The sequence below is a fragment of the Marmota flaviventris genome, chromosome 18, assembly GCF_047511675.1.
Source record: "Marmota flaviventris isolate mMarFla1 chromosome 18, mMarFla1.hap1, whole genome shotgun sequence".
In the NCBI taxonomy this organism is placed as follows: domain Eukaryota; kingdom Metazoa; phylum Chordata; class Mammalia; order Rodentia; family Sciuridae; genus Marmota; species Marmota flaviventris.
This window is the reverse complement of record NC_092515.1, coordinates 35,709,910-35,730,942: the sequence shown is the minus strand read 5'-3', so window position 1 is coordinate 35,730,942 and position 21,033 is coordinate 35,709,910. Positions and strand designations below refer to the sequence as shown.

Genomic DNA, 21,033 nt, shown 5'->3' with positions numbered 1-21,033 from the left:
CTTAGCTATTTTCTCCTAATATGAACATATCTAGAAAATTAATTTTCTTACAATAAACAGAATACAGTTTATTTACAATAAACAGTTGAAAAAAAAAGGAAGGGGTTATTTGGGAGAAAAGATTAAAGTAATGCATATTGAAAGAATTTGAGTATACATAAAAAAAATCAACCTATAAACAGAGGTGCAACGAGCAAAAATTTGATGGTTCTAATTTTGTTTTTTTATTTTAATTTCATTTTTCCAAGGTTGAGAAAACAGCCACTGAATAGAAAGATGGATTGATGGAGAACTGTTAATCTTTTTTAATATTCTTTTTGTAACTGACTCTTTTTAGTTATACACAACATTAGGATTCATTTTGACATAATTATAAAAGTATGGAATATAATTTGCTCTAATTCAGTCCCCAGTATTTTCCCTTTCCCTCTCCTCCTCCTTCCCCTGTTCCCTTCCCTCTACTAATCTTTCTGCTTTTTACCTTTAGGGTTTTTTTCCAGTGTCTTTGTGGATAGACATGATGGTGAGACTCACTGTGGTATATTCACATATGCACACGGGAAGGTTGGGTCAGATTCACTCCACTCTTGTTCCCTTGCCCCGTCCTTTCTCCTGCCTCCTCAATCCCTGTCATCTACTCCACTGATCTTTCTTCTATTTTGATGGTATCCCCTATTTCCCTTTCTTTCTCCTTCCCCCACTACCCCCTGCCATCTTGGACTACCTCTCACATATGAGAGAACATTTGACCTTTGAGTATCTGAATCTGGCTTACTCCACCTAGCATGACCGTCCCCAGTTCTATCCATTCACCAGCAAATGCCCTAATTTCATTCTTTCTTAAGGCTGAGTTATACATTTTCTTTATCCATCCATCCATTAAAATGCAGCTATGGCTCCATAGCTTGCTGTTGTGAACTGTGCTGCTATAAATTTTGATGAGGCTGTACCCTATAGTATGCTGATTTTAGGTCTTTTGGACATACCAAGGAGTGGGATAGCTAGGTCATATGGTGATTCCATTCTCAGTTTTTTGAGAAATCTCATATTGCTTTCCAGAGTGACTGTACTAATTTGCAGTTCCACCAATAATAGATGAGTGTACCTTCCCCCCACATTCTTGCCAATACATTATTATTTGTATTCTTGATAACTGCCATTCTGAATGGAGTGAGGTGGAATCACAATGCAGTTTTGATTTGTATTGTGAATATTTTTTCATATATTTGTTGGAAAATTGTATTTCTTCTTTTGACACATGTCTGTTTAGTTCTTTTTTAAATTTATTCATTTTTTAAATTCTGGGGGAGGCAGTACCGGGGATTGAACTCAGGGGCACTCGACCACCAAGCCATATCCCCAGCCCTATTTTGTATTTTTTATTTAGAGACAGGGTCTCACTGAGTTGCTTAGCACCTCACTTTTGGTTAGGCTGGCTTTGAACTTGAGATCCTGCCTCAGCCTTCTGAGCCGCTGGGATTATAGGTGTGCACCACTGAGCCCAGCATGTGTTTAGTTCTTTGGCCAGTTTACTAATTGCGTTATTTATTTGTTTGTATTTTTGGTGTTAAGTTTTTGGAGAATTCTCAATCTTAAATAGTGTAGATAACTAACAGTTATCTCCTGCTTTTTATATAAATTCTCTAGCAAACAAAGTCCTTTCAGAACCAAAGCATTCCCCCCCAAAGTCTTTGGGAAACAGTGGCACGATCTACATCCGGAGAACAACAACATACCCAGTTGTGTGGAAAACAGCATTTCCTGAGCTAACTCTGGACTTTGAACAGGGTGTTAAGTGCTTTCATATATTTCCTTATTTCATCAAGCTACCAGCCAAGGGTCACACAGCTCATAAGTACTGAGCCAGTAATTAAAGATCAAGCTTCTCTCAAATTTATCCTGCTGTATCAACCCTTCTCCATCAGTAATGACCTCTAAATCAGGAAAAGTCTCCTTCTAGGCTTAATTAAAATTACAAAGTTCTACTGTCCTGTCCAGTGAGACCCTACATCTGGGATTTAAACAGACAGTTACAACAGAGGCTAAGAAATGTCTTCCTGAAGCTTCATAATAATAAAACGATATTTAATATTGGTATCAACAATGTGCCTATCTTGAAAACCAGCCACGGCAAGCAGAATGAACTTGCTGATTCCTTCACCATTCATCTATTCTTTTCCTTATTCACACAGGAAAAGGGGTCTGAGAGCAGGAGGTTGCTTGGAATATTTAAATTGCTCCCACAGAAGAACACTGTGCTTACCAGCTTGTTGGGGTATCTGAGGAGGATGGGCTGCACGGGGACTCCCGGAATGAAGGCTCCTGGAACCACATTGAAATTTTGTCATACGGTTTTCATATGAATAAAAATTTTACAATAAGAAAAAAATCAATTATAAATGCTGTAAGTACGCTGATGGCTTACAAGTACAGATCACAGAATCTATTGCATGTGTTGGCAAATGCCTAGTGTTTACTAAAATGAGGAATTTTTAAAATTATGAATCAGTCAAGCAAATATTTAATCCTGTGCTGAAGGCATTTACATATTTCGTTCCTTATTTGTGTGCATTTCCCAAATACCTATTATTCAACAAGATTTGTTTACAAAGCAGTAATGACAAAATCAAGATGAAGAGAAATAAGAATATCTAGATAAAGATAAAGACAACTCCTTGAAGTGAAAACTACCACAGTTGCCAGAAGTGAGCTATCACTTCGGGGATGTACATTCGAGCAGCCAAACAAAACCTTTAAAAAAGGGTCAAGAGTTATGCTCAGGACCACCTGCCCAGTATTCAAAAGGGAGTGAATCACGGAGGGCATTTGAAAAGCCATAATAAAACAGGGACTCCACTTCACATCAGAGGACCCTGGGGATATGCAAGTGTTCCTTGGAGGAAAAGAAAATTATCTACAGTTTGTGTGTGTAGATACACATACATACACACACACACACACACACACACACACACACACCCTATAAGAAAGAAGAGGTTATGATACCAAAAGAGAAAGTGAAGGAGTTAAGTTCTGTGGAATCACATAAAAAACTTTTTATCAGAAAAAAAGGAAATGCTCAGAGCAATCTAAAGCATTACTTTGTGTACTGCTATCTATAATCATTTGAGAAATCTTCCACACTACTTTGTTATAATACATAAATTAATTTATCTCACCTGGTTTAAAAGTAATCAAACAGGAACGATTAGTACAAGTACCTTCTGGGAAAACTAGTATCTTGGGAGAAAAGGAATAGATTTAATATTTCAGTCTAATGAATAGATTACCTCTTATTCGCTTTCTTATGACTTCACAAACAGCTGCGAATGCTTCAAAAACAAAAATGAAATAAAAAGCTAACTCTTGATTCTACTGAAAGCTCAAACCAGATTATTCAATTTTCTTCTAAGAGAAATACAGTTTAGCCATTTAGGTTCTTAGAAAATGAATTTAAGCTTTGAATGGAGAATATGCTTAATTTACAAACATACTACATTTTTCTGAATGATGGTTTTTACCAATGATCTGAATAAATTTAAAAGAAATACAGAGGCTGTAAGTCTTGGTCAAAGTATACACTAGGCAAAGCATATTAAATTCCCTCCTTGCAGCTACACATCCTTACCCAAATAACCACCTACTTTGTCTCAGTTTTCCCATTAAATGATGTTCACTCCCACAACAGAGTTCACAGAGGTCTTGAGGACAAAGGAGAAAATTGCTTCATGCTGACCTGACTTAGCCGATGGATGGAATACAACGTATTATCTATTTTTTGAGGATATGTTTTAGCTTTTAATGTATCTCTTTATGTTTTCCATGTGGAGAACAAGAAGTATGATTAGTTCCTCCATTAACCTGACTAGATGGCATCTTGGTTTCCTGAAGCTTTTAAAATTTAGTTATGAGCCAAGTGCTAAGAACATCAAATAAAAGTAAAATTCTTGCACTCAACGCAGTTAGTAATATGTATTTTATAACAGAGAGGGAAAAGATTATTGAGTTAAATTGCTATAATTACAGGTTATTTCTAAAATAAAAATTATTATACATGCAGTGTGATTCCATCCTCCAAACTAAAAAATGGGTTTCCTATGAAAGATATAATGTTGTATTCAGTGGAAATTCTACAACTCCATAACTAACAAGGAGCAGCCATGGAATGAACCATAAAACCTCAGAGCTGGAAGGGACATTAGGTCACCCAGCAACAGTAATGTTGGAATGTTTTCTACAATAACCCCACCCGCCCACTCCTGCCCTGGAATAGCGGTTGCTCAGCCAATGCCAGAAAATTCTAGAGATCCCAAAGCAAGACTATTCTTCCTCTGGACAGAAAGAAAGTTCTTCCTCAAAACAACCAAAATGAGGTGAAATCTACCTTTCACCTCCCACCTACTTATTGCAGATATACTTTTTGATCCAAAGAGAAAAATCAAACCCTAATTACAAATGCTATTCTTCTCAATCACTGTTTAAATTGTTCCTCAGAAGCCTTGGTTTCTAAAGCCTCCTGGTCAGCCACACTCCTTTGGTACTTTAACATTTGCATGACCTCTGCAGGACCATCAGTGTGCTAGAGGTCATCTGTTGTCATCTGGACAAAGATCAAGGGACATTACCATGCAATAAATACTGCCCTCCCTAATCCTCAGCCAGCACTGTGAGGAAGGGCTGCAGAGACAGTGAGGCTGACCAAGCCTTATGGGTGATTTTGAGACACCCTCTGAACTGAGAAGCACCACCTAAATATACTTCAGAAAAGATGAAAGAGCTGGCGGGGCGCAGTGGTGCACACCTGTAATCCCAGTGGCTCTGGAGGCTGAGGCAGGAGAATCACGAGTTCAAAGCCAGCCTCAGTAAAAGTGAGGCACTCAGCAACTCAGTGAGACCCTGTCTCTAAATAAAATACAAAACAGGGCTGGGAATGTGGCTCAGTGGTTGAGTGCCCCTGAATTCAATTCCTAGTACCCCAAAAAAGAAAAGATGAAAGATCTGCACCATTTTTTCAGTGAACCCAACATACTGTTGAATATAATGGGGCTTTGGAATTTCATACACTAAATTATACGATATAGTCATATTAATTCATGGGGATTAAATTCAGAGATAGAAAAATCACGTTTTATGATGGGGAAGTAAAAATTGGCTGAAGAGTCTGGCAGATAACAAGGATAACACAGTGAAGTCCATGAAGGAGCTCACGCAGAGGCGGACTTCTGATTACTCACTAGTTCATTCACTCTGCATCCATCGTGCTGAAGACACCTGGTGTAGGTGTCCACAGATGTTAGCACCTGTGGATCCACACAAGAAAGTCTACAGATGGGGAGTCAACTCAATATGACTGCCTTTTACCTGGGGCCATTCCCCTCCGGAGGTCGCTCGCTTTATTATTTCATTTATTGTGTTCTTTCGGGAATCCGGATCCACACGGGACACCAACACTGGCTGCACGGCCCGTAAGAGACCTTTAAGATGAAGAAAAAATCCAACCAAGCATTTTTTTGACTAAAGCCAGCATAGCAATAGTATAGGATAAAACATAAGACAAATTTTATGGAAAACTAAAATGATAGCAAAGAAAAAACTAAAAAATACTGCAAAGTTTATTAGAACTTAGTTTCTAATTTCAAAAAGAGAGGTGGACAGTTATATCTAAAAAGATCTCATGGGCTGGGGTTGTGGCTCAGTGGCAGAGCACTTGCCTAGCAGGTGTGAGGCACTGGGTTCAATTCTCAGCACCCCATAAAAATAAATAAATAAAATAAAGGTATTCTGCCCATCTACAACTACAAAAATTTTTTTTTTTTTTACAGATTTCATTAATGTAACAGAAGTATGTGGAGAGAGGATAATATGAAAAGAGGCAAATACAATTTTTCTCCCCAATGGTCTTCTGCCTCGACAGACATTAAACCTTTGGAATATTCAAGATTGTCGTGTTGAATTTTAGGAATATTTTAAAAAATGATTATCTAAATTTACAGTGCACATAAGTAGAAGGCAACTTTACACATTTTACTTAAATTTTCAAAAAGTCAAGTGTTCTCGACAGCTTCCAACCACACGCAAAATAAGCCTCCATTTAGCAAAAGCTTATTGCTACACACTTTCCAGGAAGATAAAAACACATTACATAAAGCACGGTGGTTACAGTCAAGAAACAAAGTGCCTGGGCTGAAGGACACAGCTTCTAGGACTGCTACCACTTCTGCAGAGCACAGGGGCCACCTTCACCCCCTCTCCCTTGTCACCTGAGAGAGAATCCTGGACAACTGGGAGCTGTGACTTGGAGACTAATTCCTTAGGGAGGGACCAAAGTATCTGATGGGAAAAACACTTCACTTGCTTCATTATTTCTTACGGCAGGAAGCGCTGACTGTTCCTCACCATGATTTTCAGAGGTACCTCAAGGAGACTCCCAGGGTAACCAGGAAGAAAACAAGAGTTTGGAGAAAAGACTCCGTACGCCTATCAGCCTAACACCCTGAACAGAAATTCATGAAAAAGCACGTAAACTGTGCATTGGTTCAATTCTCTCTAAAAATAAATAATTAAATAAATAAAACAAAACAAAAAACAAGAATCAGCATGTCCAGTATTTGAACACTGGTCTTCCCCAGCCATAAATAAGAACAAGACAGGATGATATGATAATAAAAATAGGTATTAAAAAGAATGATGAGGCTATAGATTAATAAAGTCTAGCCTTTTTTCATAAATTCATTCTTTCCATATAGGACCTAATTATAAGAAGAAATATGTTGAAATATTTTAAATTTTTTTTTAAATTTATCAAAAAACTCCCAATATAATTATTTTAATTTCAAGCATAAGCATGAAAATATTTCATCTGTTACCTTTCAAGTACTTACTGCCAATCATAGGGATCTGGACAGTTTCATACCGAGACACCAACGAAGGCAGTCCAGACACAATACAGGCAATCCCATCAAAGAAGGACGAATGAGGGGCGACAACAAAAATGGGTGCTTCCAAAGCGCTCGCAGCCTTTCCTTTCACACTCACTTTAAATCCCATGGAAAAGTAGAGGGCGTAACCCAGATATCTCAAAACCAAGTGAGTAACTGTCCTTTGAAAATAAATGCAGAAAAGACATAATTAGCTTTGCTGATCGAAGTTAAGCAGCATGGCTTCACTCTAAAATACAAGAAAAAAAAAAAAACGTGTCAAAGAATTGCATTTTAAAATATAAGCTCGGGAGATGAATAGCTAACACTTACAGGGAACTGCTTACTGTAGGTGCCAGTCACTATTCTTGGCCTAATCTATTGAAAAGTAGGTATTATTTGTTACTATCCCAATTTTACAGGTGACAATAGTGAGGCATGGAGAAGTAATTTTCCCCAGGATATGTAGCTATTAAATGTCTCCATTACTCTGTGACTATAAAGTGATAAAAATGAATTTTAGCTGGGTGAGGCAACACAGAACTGTAATCCCAGCGTCTTGGGAGGCTGAGGCAGGAGGAACATAAATTGGAGGTTAGCCTCAGAAACTTAACTAGACCCCTAAGAAACTTCATGAGATCCTGTCTCAAAATTTAAAAAAAAAATTAAAAACTGAGGAAGTATCTCAGTGGTAAAGTATACCTGGGTTTAATCCCTACTACAAAAAAAATAAATAAAATTTATTTTTAATTAACACATGTTCCCCACTGAGATAACCAAATCAGTACTGTCCTTCAAAAGTAGCCAACTTAGGAATCTCTATTTGTGTCATGAAAATGCTGCTATCTCCTCAACACTTTTAGACCCTTCACCTGAATTTGTCCTCAGAATTACTTTAGGAATAATTTTTAGAAGCAAATCTCATCTGCATTGCTTAGCCCTTTGACATCATCACGAATCTTCAGAAGTAGGGCTTGGGGACATAGCTCATGACAGACTGCTTGCTGAAGTGCCTGAAGGCCCTGGCTTTGCTCCCCAGCAACCCCCATGCTTCAGGAAATAAATTTGTATCTTGAAAACAACTTCAGAAATGAATTTACCATCTTACTTCCATGGACCAGAGAAGCACCTAAGGGATTCCAGAAATCTAGTTGTTTACTTTTTTAAAAGATTCTGCCACAGGAGACTAATTCATTCATTAAAATCCTGCCTGGGCCCATGGTGGACACCCAAGACAGGTAAAAGAAATCTCTGACTTGATAAGCTTGCTGGAGGAGGAAACCCAAGCAGATTCCCAGGAGCACAAACACAGACTGGAGATTTTCATAAATGAATTAAGCATACAGCTTTTCATGATAAGTAAAATAAAATATGCACAGTTGTCCCTTGGTATCCATGGGCAACCCTTGTGGATAAAAAGTCTTCAAATGCTCATGCCTTTTAAATAATATGGTATATAATGATACCTGCGTATAACCTTGATTTTAAATTGCCTCAGCCTATTTATAAGATCTAATTCATGTAATTGCTACGTAAATAGGTAGTAAACTGCATTGTATAGGGAATAATAGCAAGCAAAAGAGTCTGCACTTGTTCAGTACAGATGTATATTTCCGATATCTTTGATCCACAGTTGGTTGAATCTGCAGATGTGGAGGGGTGACTGCATACTGCTCGCAAGGTATCTAAGGAGAGCAATCAAAAATGGGCTTCTGACCTACGTCTACTTTCTGGTAATAATACAGAGGAATTATCAGCAGCTAGCCTCTGGGGAAGTCTGTGACTTTTATTTCTTAGTAAAAAGTGAGACACAGAAAACCAAAGTACTTTTCCAAAGAGCTCCGGAAATAACACAGCTCTCCTCTTCCCCTTTAGTTTGGACAGGAAATCTCTATTCATAATGGGTATGAAGTGCACCCCTTCACCAACTTTCAAACATTTCCAAGTATCCCCTATTCAGAGCCATTAGACACTGACATTTAAATGTTTTAAACATTAAAGTTTGAGGCCACAGACTTTGAGGGGAGTTAGTGATAACTATTTTCACAGAGAAAGGTAAAACTTTATTTTCTACTATTTATTATATTTATTTTTTGGATTCTGAAGGCTACTTCTCCCATCCTCCTAGGCTTACATAAGAATAGAAACAATAGAAACCAAAAAGATAATCTGAAAAAAATTGGAGAATCATGAAAAACGTCCCTTGAAGTGTTGTCTTGAGTTATGACACAGAGCATCATGATCTGCCAGCATGGGGTTCATCTCCACTTCAAACCAGCCTCATGTTTGATATTGACATTAGTTCGCTAGAACATGCACTGAACAGAAAACTGCACATCCTTAAAAGTTTCTAGAACAGTATTTCTCAAAATTTTTGGAGGATGTATCCACATTTGAGATTTGGATTAAGGAACATATCCTTGTGTGATGGGGAAGGAAAATCGGTACAAAATTTCAAGAGAGTTCGCTAGTGTCCTAAAACAGATCTATGGATTTGGAATCCACATCAGGAAGCCCCATGTTGATGACACACAGGTGGCGACCATTTGGCTCTGCCCAACCCGAATGAACGTTCATCAGCAGCTTCATTCATTAGGATTAGTCTGTTCTTGATGCCAACCTAACTGTGGCAGAAAGGAAGTCTAACATAAAATGTTAACATTTGGAAGAGTTAGACTGCATTAATGATTAATCTGTATTAATGATAATCACTAAAGAAATTAAGGAAAAATAATATAATTGATACACTTATATGTCCCTGCAGAAATCATTTTGTTACTGTGGGGAGACCAAAGCAATTGTGAAAATAGGAAAAGCAAAATATAGCAAACGGTTTTACAGTTGCAATATTTGCAGGTATACTGGTGCTGGGGTTGTAGCTCAGGTGGTAGAGTGCTCGCCTGCACATGTAAGGCACTGGGTTAGATCCTCAGCACTGTATAAAAATTAAAAATAAAGAAATATATGCAGGTATACTGATGGACTATCAGAAACGGGGATCTCTCTCTCTCTCTCTCTTTGTACCAGGGATTGAGCTCAGGAGCGCTCAACCACTGAGCCACATCATCCCCAGTACCACCCCGGCCCTTTTTTTCCCATTTTATTTAGAGACAGGATTTCATTAAGTAGCTTAGGGCCTTTGTAAATTGCTGAGGCTAGCTTTAAACTTGCAATCCTCCTGCCTCAGCCTCCCAAACCACTGGGATTACAGCATGTGTCACTAGGATTATCATTTTGGCAATAATTCAGAAAACAAAGTCTTTTAACATAAGAAAATCATAACGTCAACAGATGATTAACAGAAATGTGTTTGGGCAGTAATTTCTACATAAATTAAGGTCCGTTTTATCAAAGAAATGAATTATTAAATTTGGGTAAGTTAAATAAAAATACTCATCAGTGATTTTTTGTCATCTGGATCTACCTGATATCTGGACGACGTGTTTCTTACCGTCTCCAGTCGGTCAATGGGTAAGTCGGCTTCTCGGGACAGCAAGCTATGAAGGCGGCGGCAAATGGCCAAGATAATAAGAAAAGCAATCCAATCAAAATGACCCGAAGTGGGAGCAGGATGATTCCAAGAAGGAAAGCCTGAAAGTCAAAGTGGATAAAAACAGATCGAATGACGTCATTTTAACATGTTGCTATGGAGCTGAAACACGCAATAGGAAAGCTTAATGCTATTCATGCATCTACCCACAGATGATCTGTGTACTGTGCTGCCCACATTAGAATGTAAACAGAGAAGAACAAGCCATGGCGTTTGACCTCACAAAGCCAATCACATACTGAAGAAATAGTGATGAAAACCTGAAGAGAGCTTGATCTGTACACTGACCAGAGTGAATGGAGAGGCTGAGGGGACAGAGAAAGGGATGTCTGATTTGGCAGTCAGGGAAAGCTTCCTGGAGGAGGTGCTGAATGGTCTTGCAAGACAAGCAAGTACTAGCAAGATAAGAGGGAGAAAGTGTTATTTGACAGCTACAGGTTGAAGGAAGAATGTGAATGGAGGCACCAGAGTACGAGAAAGTGAGTGTGCTATTGAATATGCCTGCCGGCCCTAACAATAAGGAGATGGAGGAGGAGAAAATAAAAGAAAAAATAAGTGATGCAAATAAGAACAGCAAATCATACATGAATGCTTCCTACAGGCTCAGGCTGTAAACACTGGCACATAGTAATTCATTTAACTGCAATCTGATGTCAAAGACAGAAGTGGTACAGAGGGTTAAATTAAATTACTTAATAAGATCATATAGTTAGTAAATGGCAGAACCAGGATCTGAACCCAGTTTGGTGGCCTTTGCTTATACCACACTGCCTTTCAAGTGAAATAAATTCTCCTTAGGTATAATGCACTGTCTTTTTTTCACATAAAAAATTACACTATCTAACAGTGCCTCTTTCTATCTCTACTAGCTCTTATGTCATCAAATAACTTATAAAAAATGCAAAAAGTATTCTAGTTACCTGATCTCTGCCAAGTTATTTGAGTGCATGTGTATGTCTGGTTCAAACACACATAAAAGAAAAAGGTCAGGTCTTCACTGTGTAATTCAGTGACCTTGATCTTGATCGGCATGTACTCATGTAATTGCCACCCAAGTCAACACATGGAACATACCTACCACTCTAGAAAGCCAGCTTGTGCCTCTTCCAGTCCCTGCCTATGCTCTTGGGCAACAGAGGATGAATTTCTGTCACCACTGCTTAGAGGGATGTGTTCTTGAATGTCACACAAATGGAATCATGTGACGTAACCTTATATGGCATGCTCCCTCCACTTAACATATTTCTTGGTTCAAATGTGTTGTTTTGCATAACAGTAATTCATTCTTTTGGACTGCAGAGTATTATCCCACTGTATAACCCTTTGATGATCTGTTCACTGATAAAGCCACTGTGAACACTCTGAAACACGCCTTTCTATAAATATATGTCTTCAGTTTTCTAGGAGTGGAATTGCTCAGCCATAGATGTTAATTAACGTTATAAGGAACTAACAGTTTTCCAAAGTAGTTGTATCATTTTAAAGTATCACTGGCAGTATGTGAGAATTACATTGCTGTATATCCTGGCCAATCATTGTTGTTGGTAGTTTTTTGAAAAATCAACTTGTTAAGGGACAATTTACATAAAATAAAAGGCATCTCTTTTAAACTCTATACGAGTTTTATCAAGAGCATAGACCTATGAGTATGAATGAATACAATCTATTCATTCATCTATCCTTCTGTCGACACCCAACTGTCTAATTAGTGTTATTTTGAAATAAATCTTGAAATCAGGTTGTATGTGACATACAACTTTTTCTGCTTCAACATTTTCTGGGGAGTAAGGTATTCTAGATCCTTTACACTTCCACATAAATTTCAGAATTAATTTATCAGCTTGCCAGACACAATCAAATCTGTTAGGATTTTTATTGGGATTTCAATAAATCTATAGACAAATCTGGAAGGAACTGTCCTCTTAATAACATTGGTTCTGACAGTTCATAAACATGATTTATTTTTCCACTTACATGAGTCTTCATTAATTTCTAACAGCGATATTTTGTTGTTTTCAGTGTAGTAGTCTTACAAGGTCTTGGTTAAAAGCATTAAGTATGTAAGGTCATTTTATTCTTATTATTGTTATTGTTATTATACATGCGATTATTTAATTTCATTTTACAACTGTATCCTCGTGGGGTATAGATATAAAATTGATTTTAAGTTCTGATCTTATTTCCTATGACCTAGCCAACTTGATTTATTAGTTCTAGTGGTTAGTTGTTTTGTAGATTCCTTAGAAAGTTCTTTATACACAACCATGTGCTCATCTCTGAATAAAGACAGGTGTACACTTTTCTTTCTGGTCTATGCTTTCTTTACTTTTTCTTGTCTTATTGCACTGACTAGCACCCCTAGTTCAGTGCTGAATAGAAATGGTGAACAAGATAATTGCCTTGTTCCCAACCTTTGGGGAAACCATTATATTAATAGGAAGTACTTCATAAATATCCTGTATCAAGTTAAAAGTTTCCTTTTATTCCTCCTTTATTGAGAACATTTTTTTATTATCATCAGTGGGTGTTGAATTTTATCAAGTGAGCAACAAAATTTCTGTATCTGAGAAGATCATAGATTTTTACTATATATTCTGCTAACAAGGTAAATTACACTGAAATTGAAATTTTGGTATGTTAAATTAACCTTGGATTACTGAGACAAATCAAACTTGGAATATATGTGATATTTTATACTTCCCAAATATTGTTGTATTTGACCTGATGACATTTTGTTAAGAGATCTTATATCTAAAACCATGAGAGATATTGGTCTATAATTTTCTTTTCTTGTAATATCTTTTTCAGATTTTGGTATTGAGGTGATGCTAACCACATAAAACTTGTTGGGAAGTATTCCACCCTTCTCTACTTTCTGAAAGAACTTGTGTAAGTGTTTTATTGTGCTCTTAAAAGTCTGACAAAATTTATAAAGTGAAATAATCTTGGCAAGGAGTTTTCTTTAAATGTGTGTGTGCAATTCAAATTCTTTCATAAAGATCTAGTCATATTTTCTAGTTCTTCTATTCATTTTGTTGTACTGGATGGATTCTTGTCCTTTCCTACATGTTTCAAGTTTTGATAATAATCTCTTAATAGTCATTTAATCTGTAACGAAATATGTTTTTTTCATTCCTGATATTGGTAATTTGTATTTTCTCATTTATCAGTCTTGGTGGGGATATAACAATTTTCTTAACTTATTCTATTTTATTAGTATACCAACCAAATGTTTGAATTAGTTGACTTTCTTTGTGGTTTGCTTTCAATTTCATCTCTTGTATTCATGTTCTTGCTTTGAGTTACTTCTTGTGTAATTTATCATCCTTCTAGCTTCTGGAAGTGAGAACTTAAAATCATTACTTTTAAAACTGTTTTTAAAACTGTTATTTACAGATTTAAGTATTTAAATCTGTTCATTTACCTCTATACATTGCTTTCCCTGAATCCCATAATTTTGGTATTTTGGATTTTCATTTTCTATTTAGTTTAAAACATTTTAAAATTTTCACTGGTGATTTCTTTTTTGACCCAGGAACTCTTTTAAAGTGTTCAGTTCGATGTCTAAATATGTGGGCAGCTGTAATGTTAAACAAGTGCCTCTGATCGTTTTTCAAAACACACTGAGAAAAGGCTGTGCTGGATGAGCCCCACTGCAGGTCCAAAGAAGCCTTGCAAATGTAGTCATGCAGGCAGCCACCAGCCAGGGCAGATGATGACATTTCTCTGGGAATGGTTCTCTGATGGAGTCCCAACCTTATTCTTTTCCCTGTAACCACCACAGGGAAGGCATGGTTAGCATGTGTGATCAGCTTCTTTATCCTTCTAGTTTTTCCTTCCTTCCAGAATCCCTGAAGGCTCTTGTGCAAATACAGTTTAGGGATCTGCTGAGAATGTAGCAGGAATTTACATGCCAATTAAGGGGCTCCTTCCTCTCTAGCTTCCTCCTTTCTGGTACTTCCTTCCTCAATTTCTAGTCGCTCTGACTGCCATGAACTCTGTTCTCTGTCCTCTTGCACAAAAGACCAATAAGACTGAAGCTTTCTACCAATCCCTCCCATGGTATCAAGAGAGAACCCTGGGGAAAAAAGAGGGGACACAGGGAAATTTCACACAGTATAGGAACAAATCTCCTCCAGTTTCTGTCTTTTTTTTTTTTTCTCCAGAGTACCTTCATATAGTTTCTTATAGGACTAATCATTGTAATCTATGAGAAGATTTGTCCAGTTTAAGCTACTAGTACTCCACCATCCCTGGGACCAGAACTGACCCTGCTAAATTTCTTCGCCTGAAAAACTGACTTATGAATACAGTAAAACTTAGCTATCATTCTATTTTCTGTAAGATAAATTATGAATAAACAAGACATGGAGGAGCTCCAGAACTATTACTAGGAGAGATCTTGTTTGGCCTTTATTGCACTAACACATGGAATTATATATTTTGTACTTGTTTTTTAACTTTCTCAGTGAAACGTAAGCGTTAGATGAGCAGGCCCTATTTCTGTAGCTCACTGCTCTATCCTCAGATATTAGCACTACACCTAGTAGAGGCATTCAACAAATATTTTTGGTCTAAATGAATGGCCCCCAAATTACAACCAAAAGCTCATTTCAATTCTGCTCTCAATTGAGGACATAAAAAGGAAGCTACTTTTTTTCCATGCCACAAAATAACAAACTCTTAAGTAGTCAAAAAATGGACCAGGGATGAAATTAAGCCCTATAATGAGTTCCAAAAGTGACAACAGTTCTTAAGTAAGACACTAGTCATCATTCATTCTCTGATTTGAATCTGACTAAATCCTCTTAAGTATTAATTTGTCATTCTTGAATGAAAGTATGTCCATCCTTTAAAATAAATAATACAGACAATACTGTTCTCAGCCATTACTCTTTACTGGCTAAGGATGTGGCTCAGGGGTTAAGTGTCTCCGGGTTCAATCTCCCACACCAAAAAAATAAAATAAAATTTTTTTTTTCATCTTTACCCAGAACATTCAAGCCATTCCAACATCTTTGGTATCATTCATCAAGAGAGATTTAAAAAATTTAATGATCAGACCATGTTCAACTCATTCAATCTAAGCGAATTTTAATAATATATATAATTTATAGACAACTAATAGCATAATGATCAATATTAAGATCAGCATACACTATCTCACTTAATTCTAACCTTCCTTTGAGGTTTATTATTTCAATTTAATAGATGAATAGTTCAGGGAGATTAAGTGACTTGGCCAAGTCACACTGCTAATATTAATGCCTAAGTCTTCTAAGACTAGTGCCTCTCCAATCCACCACAGCTCTTATAAGAGTCCTTTCAAAGCCATTCTAAACAGTCACAGACCAGGTGATTAAAAACAGACAACAACAACAACAACACACACCAAAATTAGTAATCTACTGTAGGTGCAATACAAATATTTATAAGTACGCCACATTGAACCTTGTTCCAAAATACGAAGCCAATAGGTGAACATACTTTCCATTTACACATGACTGATCTGACTAAATTTAATCGTGAATGGTCAAGGTATTTAGAAGTGCTGCAGTCATGTCAAGCTACCAAGGGAACATCTGTCCATTTAAAGACACAGATCAACTTTCAAACTAGTTTCTTTACAAGGAGGTATTACCATGACCCTTCCTTTCTCTTCCTTTCTCATACTCTTTTCAACCAGACATCTACCTCCCATTATCCTACCATCCCATACTGCTTAGCTCAGCACTAAACCTGCCCTCACAGGACAGCACAATAGTCTCAGCTGTGCATACAAAAAGAATTCAAAATTACACTCCTTCAATCCAAAATAATGAAATCTGTGAGACAGACAGGGAAAGAAAATAAAAATTAAAAAATTATTCCCCTGCAGGACACACAGGACAAGTATATCTTGTAGAGTCTATCTTATTCTTCAATCAATAATTTCATCAGGAGGAAGTCCAAAAAGCGAGACTGCGTAAAAGCAGTCCTTTATCAGATAAGGGAAGGAAAGCAAATTTCCTTTGTGGGAACAGCTACTTTTAACAGTGGCTCCCCCTCATCCTGGAATCTAGGAAAAATGTTTGGGTGAAAGCTGATGGAAGATGGGAAACCCTCAAACGCCCTAAACGGATACGTCTAATAAGTCACCCCTCTTTCTCGATTCTGAATTTCTAGCCAGGATGTCCCAGCTCAGCTAGATCATTCCAGCCTTACCTGTTCTAACTCCCAGCCTTCTCCCTCCTTACTCAACCCAAGGCAAAAGGAAAAAAAAAAAAACAACCCTTCCCCAAGCCCACTCTCCCGAGGTAGGTCTGCCTCCACCACCTCCCGGGACTCACGTCCAATCCAGCCGGATCGCCCAGCTCGGGAAAGGTGGGTCTCCGCCCGCACAGCCTCTTGGCCTCCAGAGGCTCCTCTCAGACCTGCCTCCTCCGCACCTGCGCTTCTCCCGCCCGCAGCGTCCTCCACCCCCAGACCCGCGGCCCTCGGACGCCCCCGGGGGGCTGCCCCCTTTCCCGCAGGCCGCCCCCCTCGGTCACCCGGGCCCCGCCGCTCACCTGCAGCAGCCTGGCCGTGCCGAGCCCCGTCTGCTGCACGAAGGGGTTGGGCACCGGCGGCGGGATGAAGGACGCCTGGCGAGGCACCATGGGCGGCCGATGCTCTGCGGCCCCGACGCCCGAGCCTGGCACGGTGGCCGCCACCGCCGCCGCCTCGGAGCACCGGTTCATGGCCGAGCTGGGCGTGGGACCCGAGCGCAGAGAAGGAAGCCGAGCGCGCAGGCCAGCGCCCCAGCCCAGACCCAGCCACAGCCCCTCAGGAGTCCCAGCCCGAGGCGCCGCTCCAGGCCCTCTGCGCACGCGCCAAAATTACCTAGGCGCCGGCTGCCCCTCCCCTGGGCTGTGGCCCCGCCTCCCTTAGGTACCTGGCTCCTCCTCCTCAGTAATCTAGCCCCGCCCCCTCGGAGATGACTGCTTTCTTTCAGCAAGATGACGGTGAAGGGTAGCTTTGTAAACTTAATGCTCCAACCAGGGACGACACTTTAGGCGGAGTTCTCTGCTTTAGGGTCAGGCAAATCTGGGGTTTCACTTTGTCTTACTGTTCTGGCCATGAGCTGTGTTCATGATCCTCACTGCCTCCTGTAAATCCAACAAGGCTAGGAGCAACACCTTCCCCTGGGCTGTTCCCACAAGTGAATTGAAATCACTAGGGTGCTTTGCTCTTGTGTAAACCAGTTTGAGTTCCAAGTTTGTAGGCTAATATAGACATTCGTACCAGGGATGGAAAATGCTCCTCATAAATCTTATGGGATGACTGGGGAATGGTTCCCCAGAGGATGTAACGGAGCTGCTACTAGAAAAGGCAAAAACAAGTTGACTTCCACAGTAGATGAGGAACCTGACTGAGAAAAAGGGAACGATTTGGGCGTGGCTCCATTTCGACCTGAGGAAGTACAGGGGCCTGTCTGGGCCTTGATGGGTGAGGGCCTGGGGACACAGGGGTTGTTCCAGGACCTGAGACCAATGGATTGATCTCCGAGCGCCTAGAGTGAAAGAATGAAGATGGCTCTTCTGGGTCTCTTATTTTTCCAAATAAATTTCATGATTGGTTTTTCTATTTCTATGAAGAATGTCATTGGCATTTTAATAGAAATTGCATTAAATATGTATAATGCTTTTGGGAGTAGGGCCACTTTGACAATATTAATTCTGCCTATCCAGGAACATGGGAGATCTTTTCACCTTCTGAGGTTTTCTTCAATTTCTTTCTTTAGGGTTCTGTAGTTTTCATTGTAGAGGTCTTTCACCTCTTTTATTAGATTGATTCCCAGGTATTTTATTTTATTTGAGGCTATTGTGGATTCGGGTAGTTTTTCTGATATCTCTTTCAGTGGATTCATTACTAATATATAGGAATGCATTTGATTTATAGCTGTTGATTTTATATCCTGCTCTTTCTTTGCTGAATTCACTTATTAGTTCTAGAAGTTTTCTGGTGGAATTTTTTGGGTCTTCTAGATATTGAATCATGTCATCAGCAAATAGTGATAGTTTGAGTTCTTCTTTACCTATTTGTATTCCTTTAATTTCTTTCTTCTGTCTAAATGCTCTGGCTAGAGTTTCAAGGGTGATGTTGAATAGAAGTGGTGAAAAAGGACATCCTTGCCTTGTTCCAGTTTTTAGAGGGAATGCTTTCAATTTTTCTCTATTTAGAATGATGCTGGCCTTGGGGTTAGCATAAATAGCTTTTACAATGTTGAGGTCTGTTCCTACTACCCCTAGTTTTTCTAGTGTTTTAAACATGAAAGTGTACTGTATTTTGTTAAACGCTTTTTCTGCATCTATTGAGATGAAGATATGATTCTTGTTTTTACATCTATTAATATGATGAATTACATTTATTGATTTCCATATGTTGAACCTACCCTGCATCCCTGCGATGAATCCCACTTGATCATGGTGCACTATCTTTTTGATATGTTTTTGTATTTGATTTGCCAGAATTTTATTGAGATTTTTTGCATCTATGTTCATCAGGAATACTGGTCTGCAGTTTTCTTTCCTTGATGTGTCTTTGTCTGGTTTTGGTATCAGAGTGATATTAGCCTCATAGAATAAGTTGGAAGGGTTCCCTCCTTTTCTATTTTATGGAATACTTTGAGGTGTACTGGTGTTAATTCTTCTTCGAAAGTCTTATAGAACTTGGCTGAGAGCTATAGAAACAAAAACAGCATGGTATTGGCACCAAAATGAACTTATAGACAAATGGGACAGAATAGGGTACACAGAGAATAACCCACATAGATACGGTTATCTCATACTAGACAAAGGTGCCAAAAACATTCACTGGAGAAAAGATAGTCTCTTCAACAAATGGTGCTGGCAAAACTGGAAATTCATATGTAGCAAAATGAAATTAAACCTCTCTCTCTCACCCTGCACAAAAATCAACTCAAAGTAGATCAAAGACTTATGTACTAGAACAGAGACCCTGTGCCTAATAGAAGAAAAAATAGGCCCAAATCTTCACCATGTAGGTGAAGTTAGGATCTAACTTCCTTAACAAGACCCCTAAAACACAAGAAGTAAAATCAAGGATTAATAAATGGGATGGATTCAAACGAAAAAGCTTCTTCTCAGCAAAGCAATCAATCAATAATGTGAGAAGAGGGCCTACAGATTAGGAGAAAATCTTTACCACATGCACCTCTGATAAAGCATTAATCACTAGGATATATAAAGAACCAAAGAAAACTTAACACCAAAAAAATAAATATCCCAATCAATAAATAGGCTAAGGAATTGAACTGACACTTCACAGAAGAAATACAATCAGTTGACAAATATAATAAGAAAAAGGTTCAACATGTCTGGCAATTAGAACAATGCAAATCAAAACTACACTAAAATTTCATCTCAATCCAGTCAGAATGGCAATCATCAAGAATATAGGCAACAATAAATGTTGGCAAGGACATGGGGGAAAAGGCACACTCATACATTGCTGATGGGGCTGCAATTTGGTGCAACCCCTATGGAAAGCAGTATGGAGATTCCTCAGAAAACTTGGAATGGAACCACCATTTGACCCAGCTATTCCATGCCTCGGCTTATACCCAAAGGACTTAAAATCAGCATACTACAGTAATGCATCCACGTCAATGTTTATAGCAGCTCAATTCACAATAGCCAAACATTGGAACCAACCTAGTGTCTTTCAATAGATGAATGGATAAAGAAAATGTGATATATATATTCAGTGGAATATTACTCAGCTTTAGAGGAGAATGGAATTATGGCATTTGCCAGTAAATGGATGGAGTTGGAGACTATCATGCTAAGTGAAATAAGCCAATCCCAAAAAACCAAAGGCCGAATGTTTTCTCCAATATGCAGATGCTAATACACAACAAGGGGGACGGGGCACTAGAGAAGAATAGAGTTACCTTAGATTAGGTAGAGGGAAGTGAAGGGAGGGGAGGGGAGAGGATGTGGGGATAGGAAAGGTAGTAGAATGAAACAGACATTATTACTGTATGTAATTATGTGACTACATGACCAATGTGATTCCACTACATGTACACTCAGAAAAATGAGAAATTATATCCCATCTATGTATGATATATCAAAGTGCATAAATGCATTCTACTGTCATGTATAACTAATTAAGACAAATTAAAAAAAAAACAAAAAACACTTATCCTTACTGATAAACTCTGCTTGCAGCAGGCCGGGAACCAGGAAAAAAATCAATCTGGGCATTGGTATAGCTCCTCCTCTAAATGTATCCACCTCTGAATCTCAGAATCATCTAACCCTATCAGAGAGCTGTGCAGCCTTGAGTTAGTCACTTAACCTCTCTGAGCTCCTTGCCTCATCAAAGGGATTAATTCCTGCCCCCATAGGATTATAGTAAGGATTAAATCAGGTGTAATGTACATAGAAAACCACTCAAGAAATGGCATGTTGAGGATCAGCTGAAATTTCTCTCAGTGTAACAGAGATCCTGATTAGCAGTGTATGAGAGCTATGATGTAAGCTTCCCAGGCTAGGTGGTCTTCAAGTAGGACTTCCTAAT

General features: G+C 38.6%; 1 protein-coding gene across 4 annotated transcripts in view; it reads right to left on the bottom strand.

The window, feature by feature from the left end:
• Nucleotides 1-17,283, bottom strand: part of Lpcat2 (lysophosphatidylcholine acyltransferase 2) — a 74,584-nt gene extending 57,301 nt beyond the window's left edge. For 3 of the 4 annotated variants that reach the window (XR_003583296.3, XM_027938969.2, XM_027938971.2), the window contains exons 1-6: nt 17,016-17,283; nt 10,369-10,508; nt 6,867-7,099; nt 5,362-5,474; nt 3,180-3,240; nt 2,264-2,322 (exon numbers count right to left, since the gene is read on the bottom strand). Coding sequence is in view for 3 of the 4 variants with exons in the window: in XM_027938969.2 (XP_027794770.1) it covers nt 2,264-2,322; nt 3,180-3,240; nt 5,362-5,474; nt 6,867-7,099; nt 10,369-10,508; nt 17,016-17,186 (777 nt within the window). In the remaining variant the exon portion in view is untranslated. The remainder of the gene's footprint in view (nt 1-2,263; nt 2,323-3,179; nt 3,241-5,361; nt 5,475-6,866; nt 7,100-10,368; nt 10,509-17,015) is intronic. The other variant, XM_027938970.2, reaches the window with a different exon arrangement.
• Between the last annotated feature and the right edge of the window lie 3,750 nt (nt 17,284-21,033).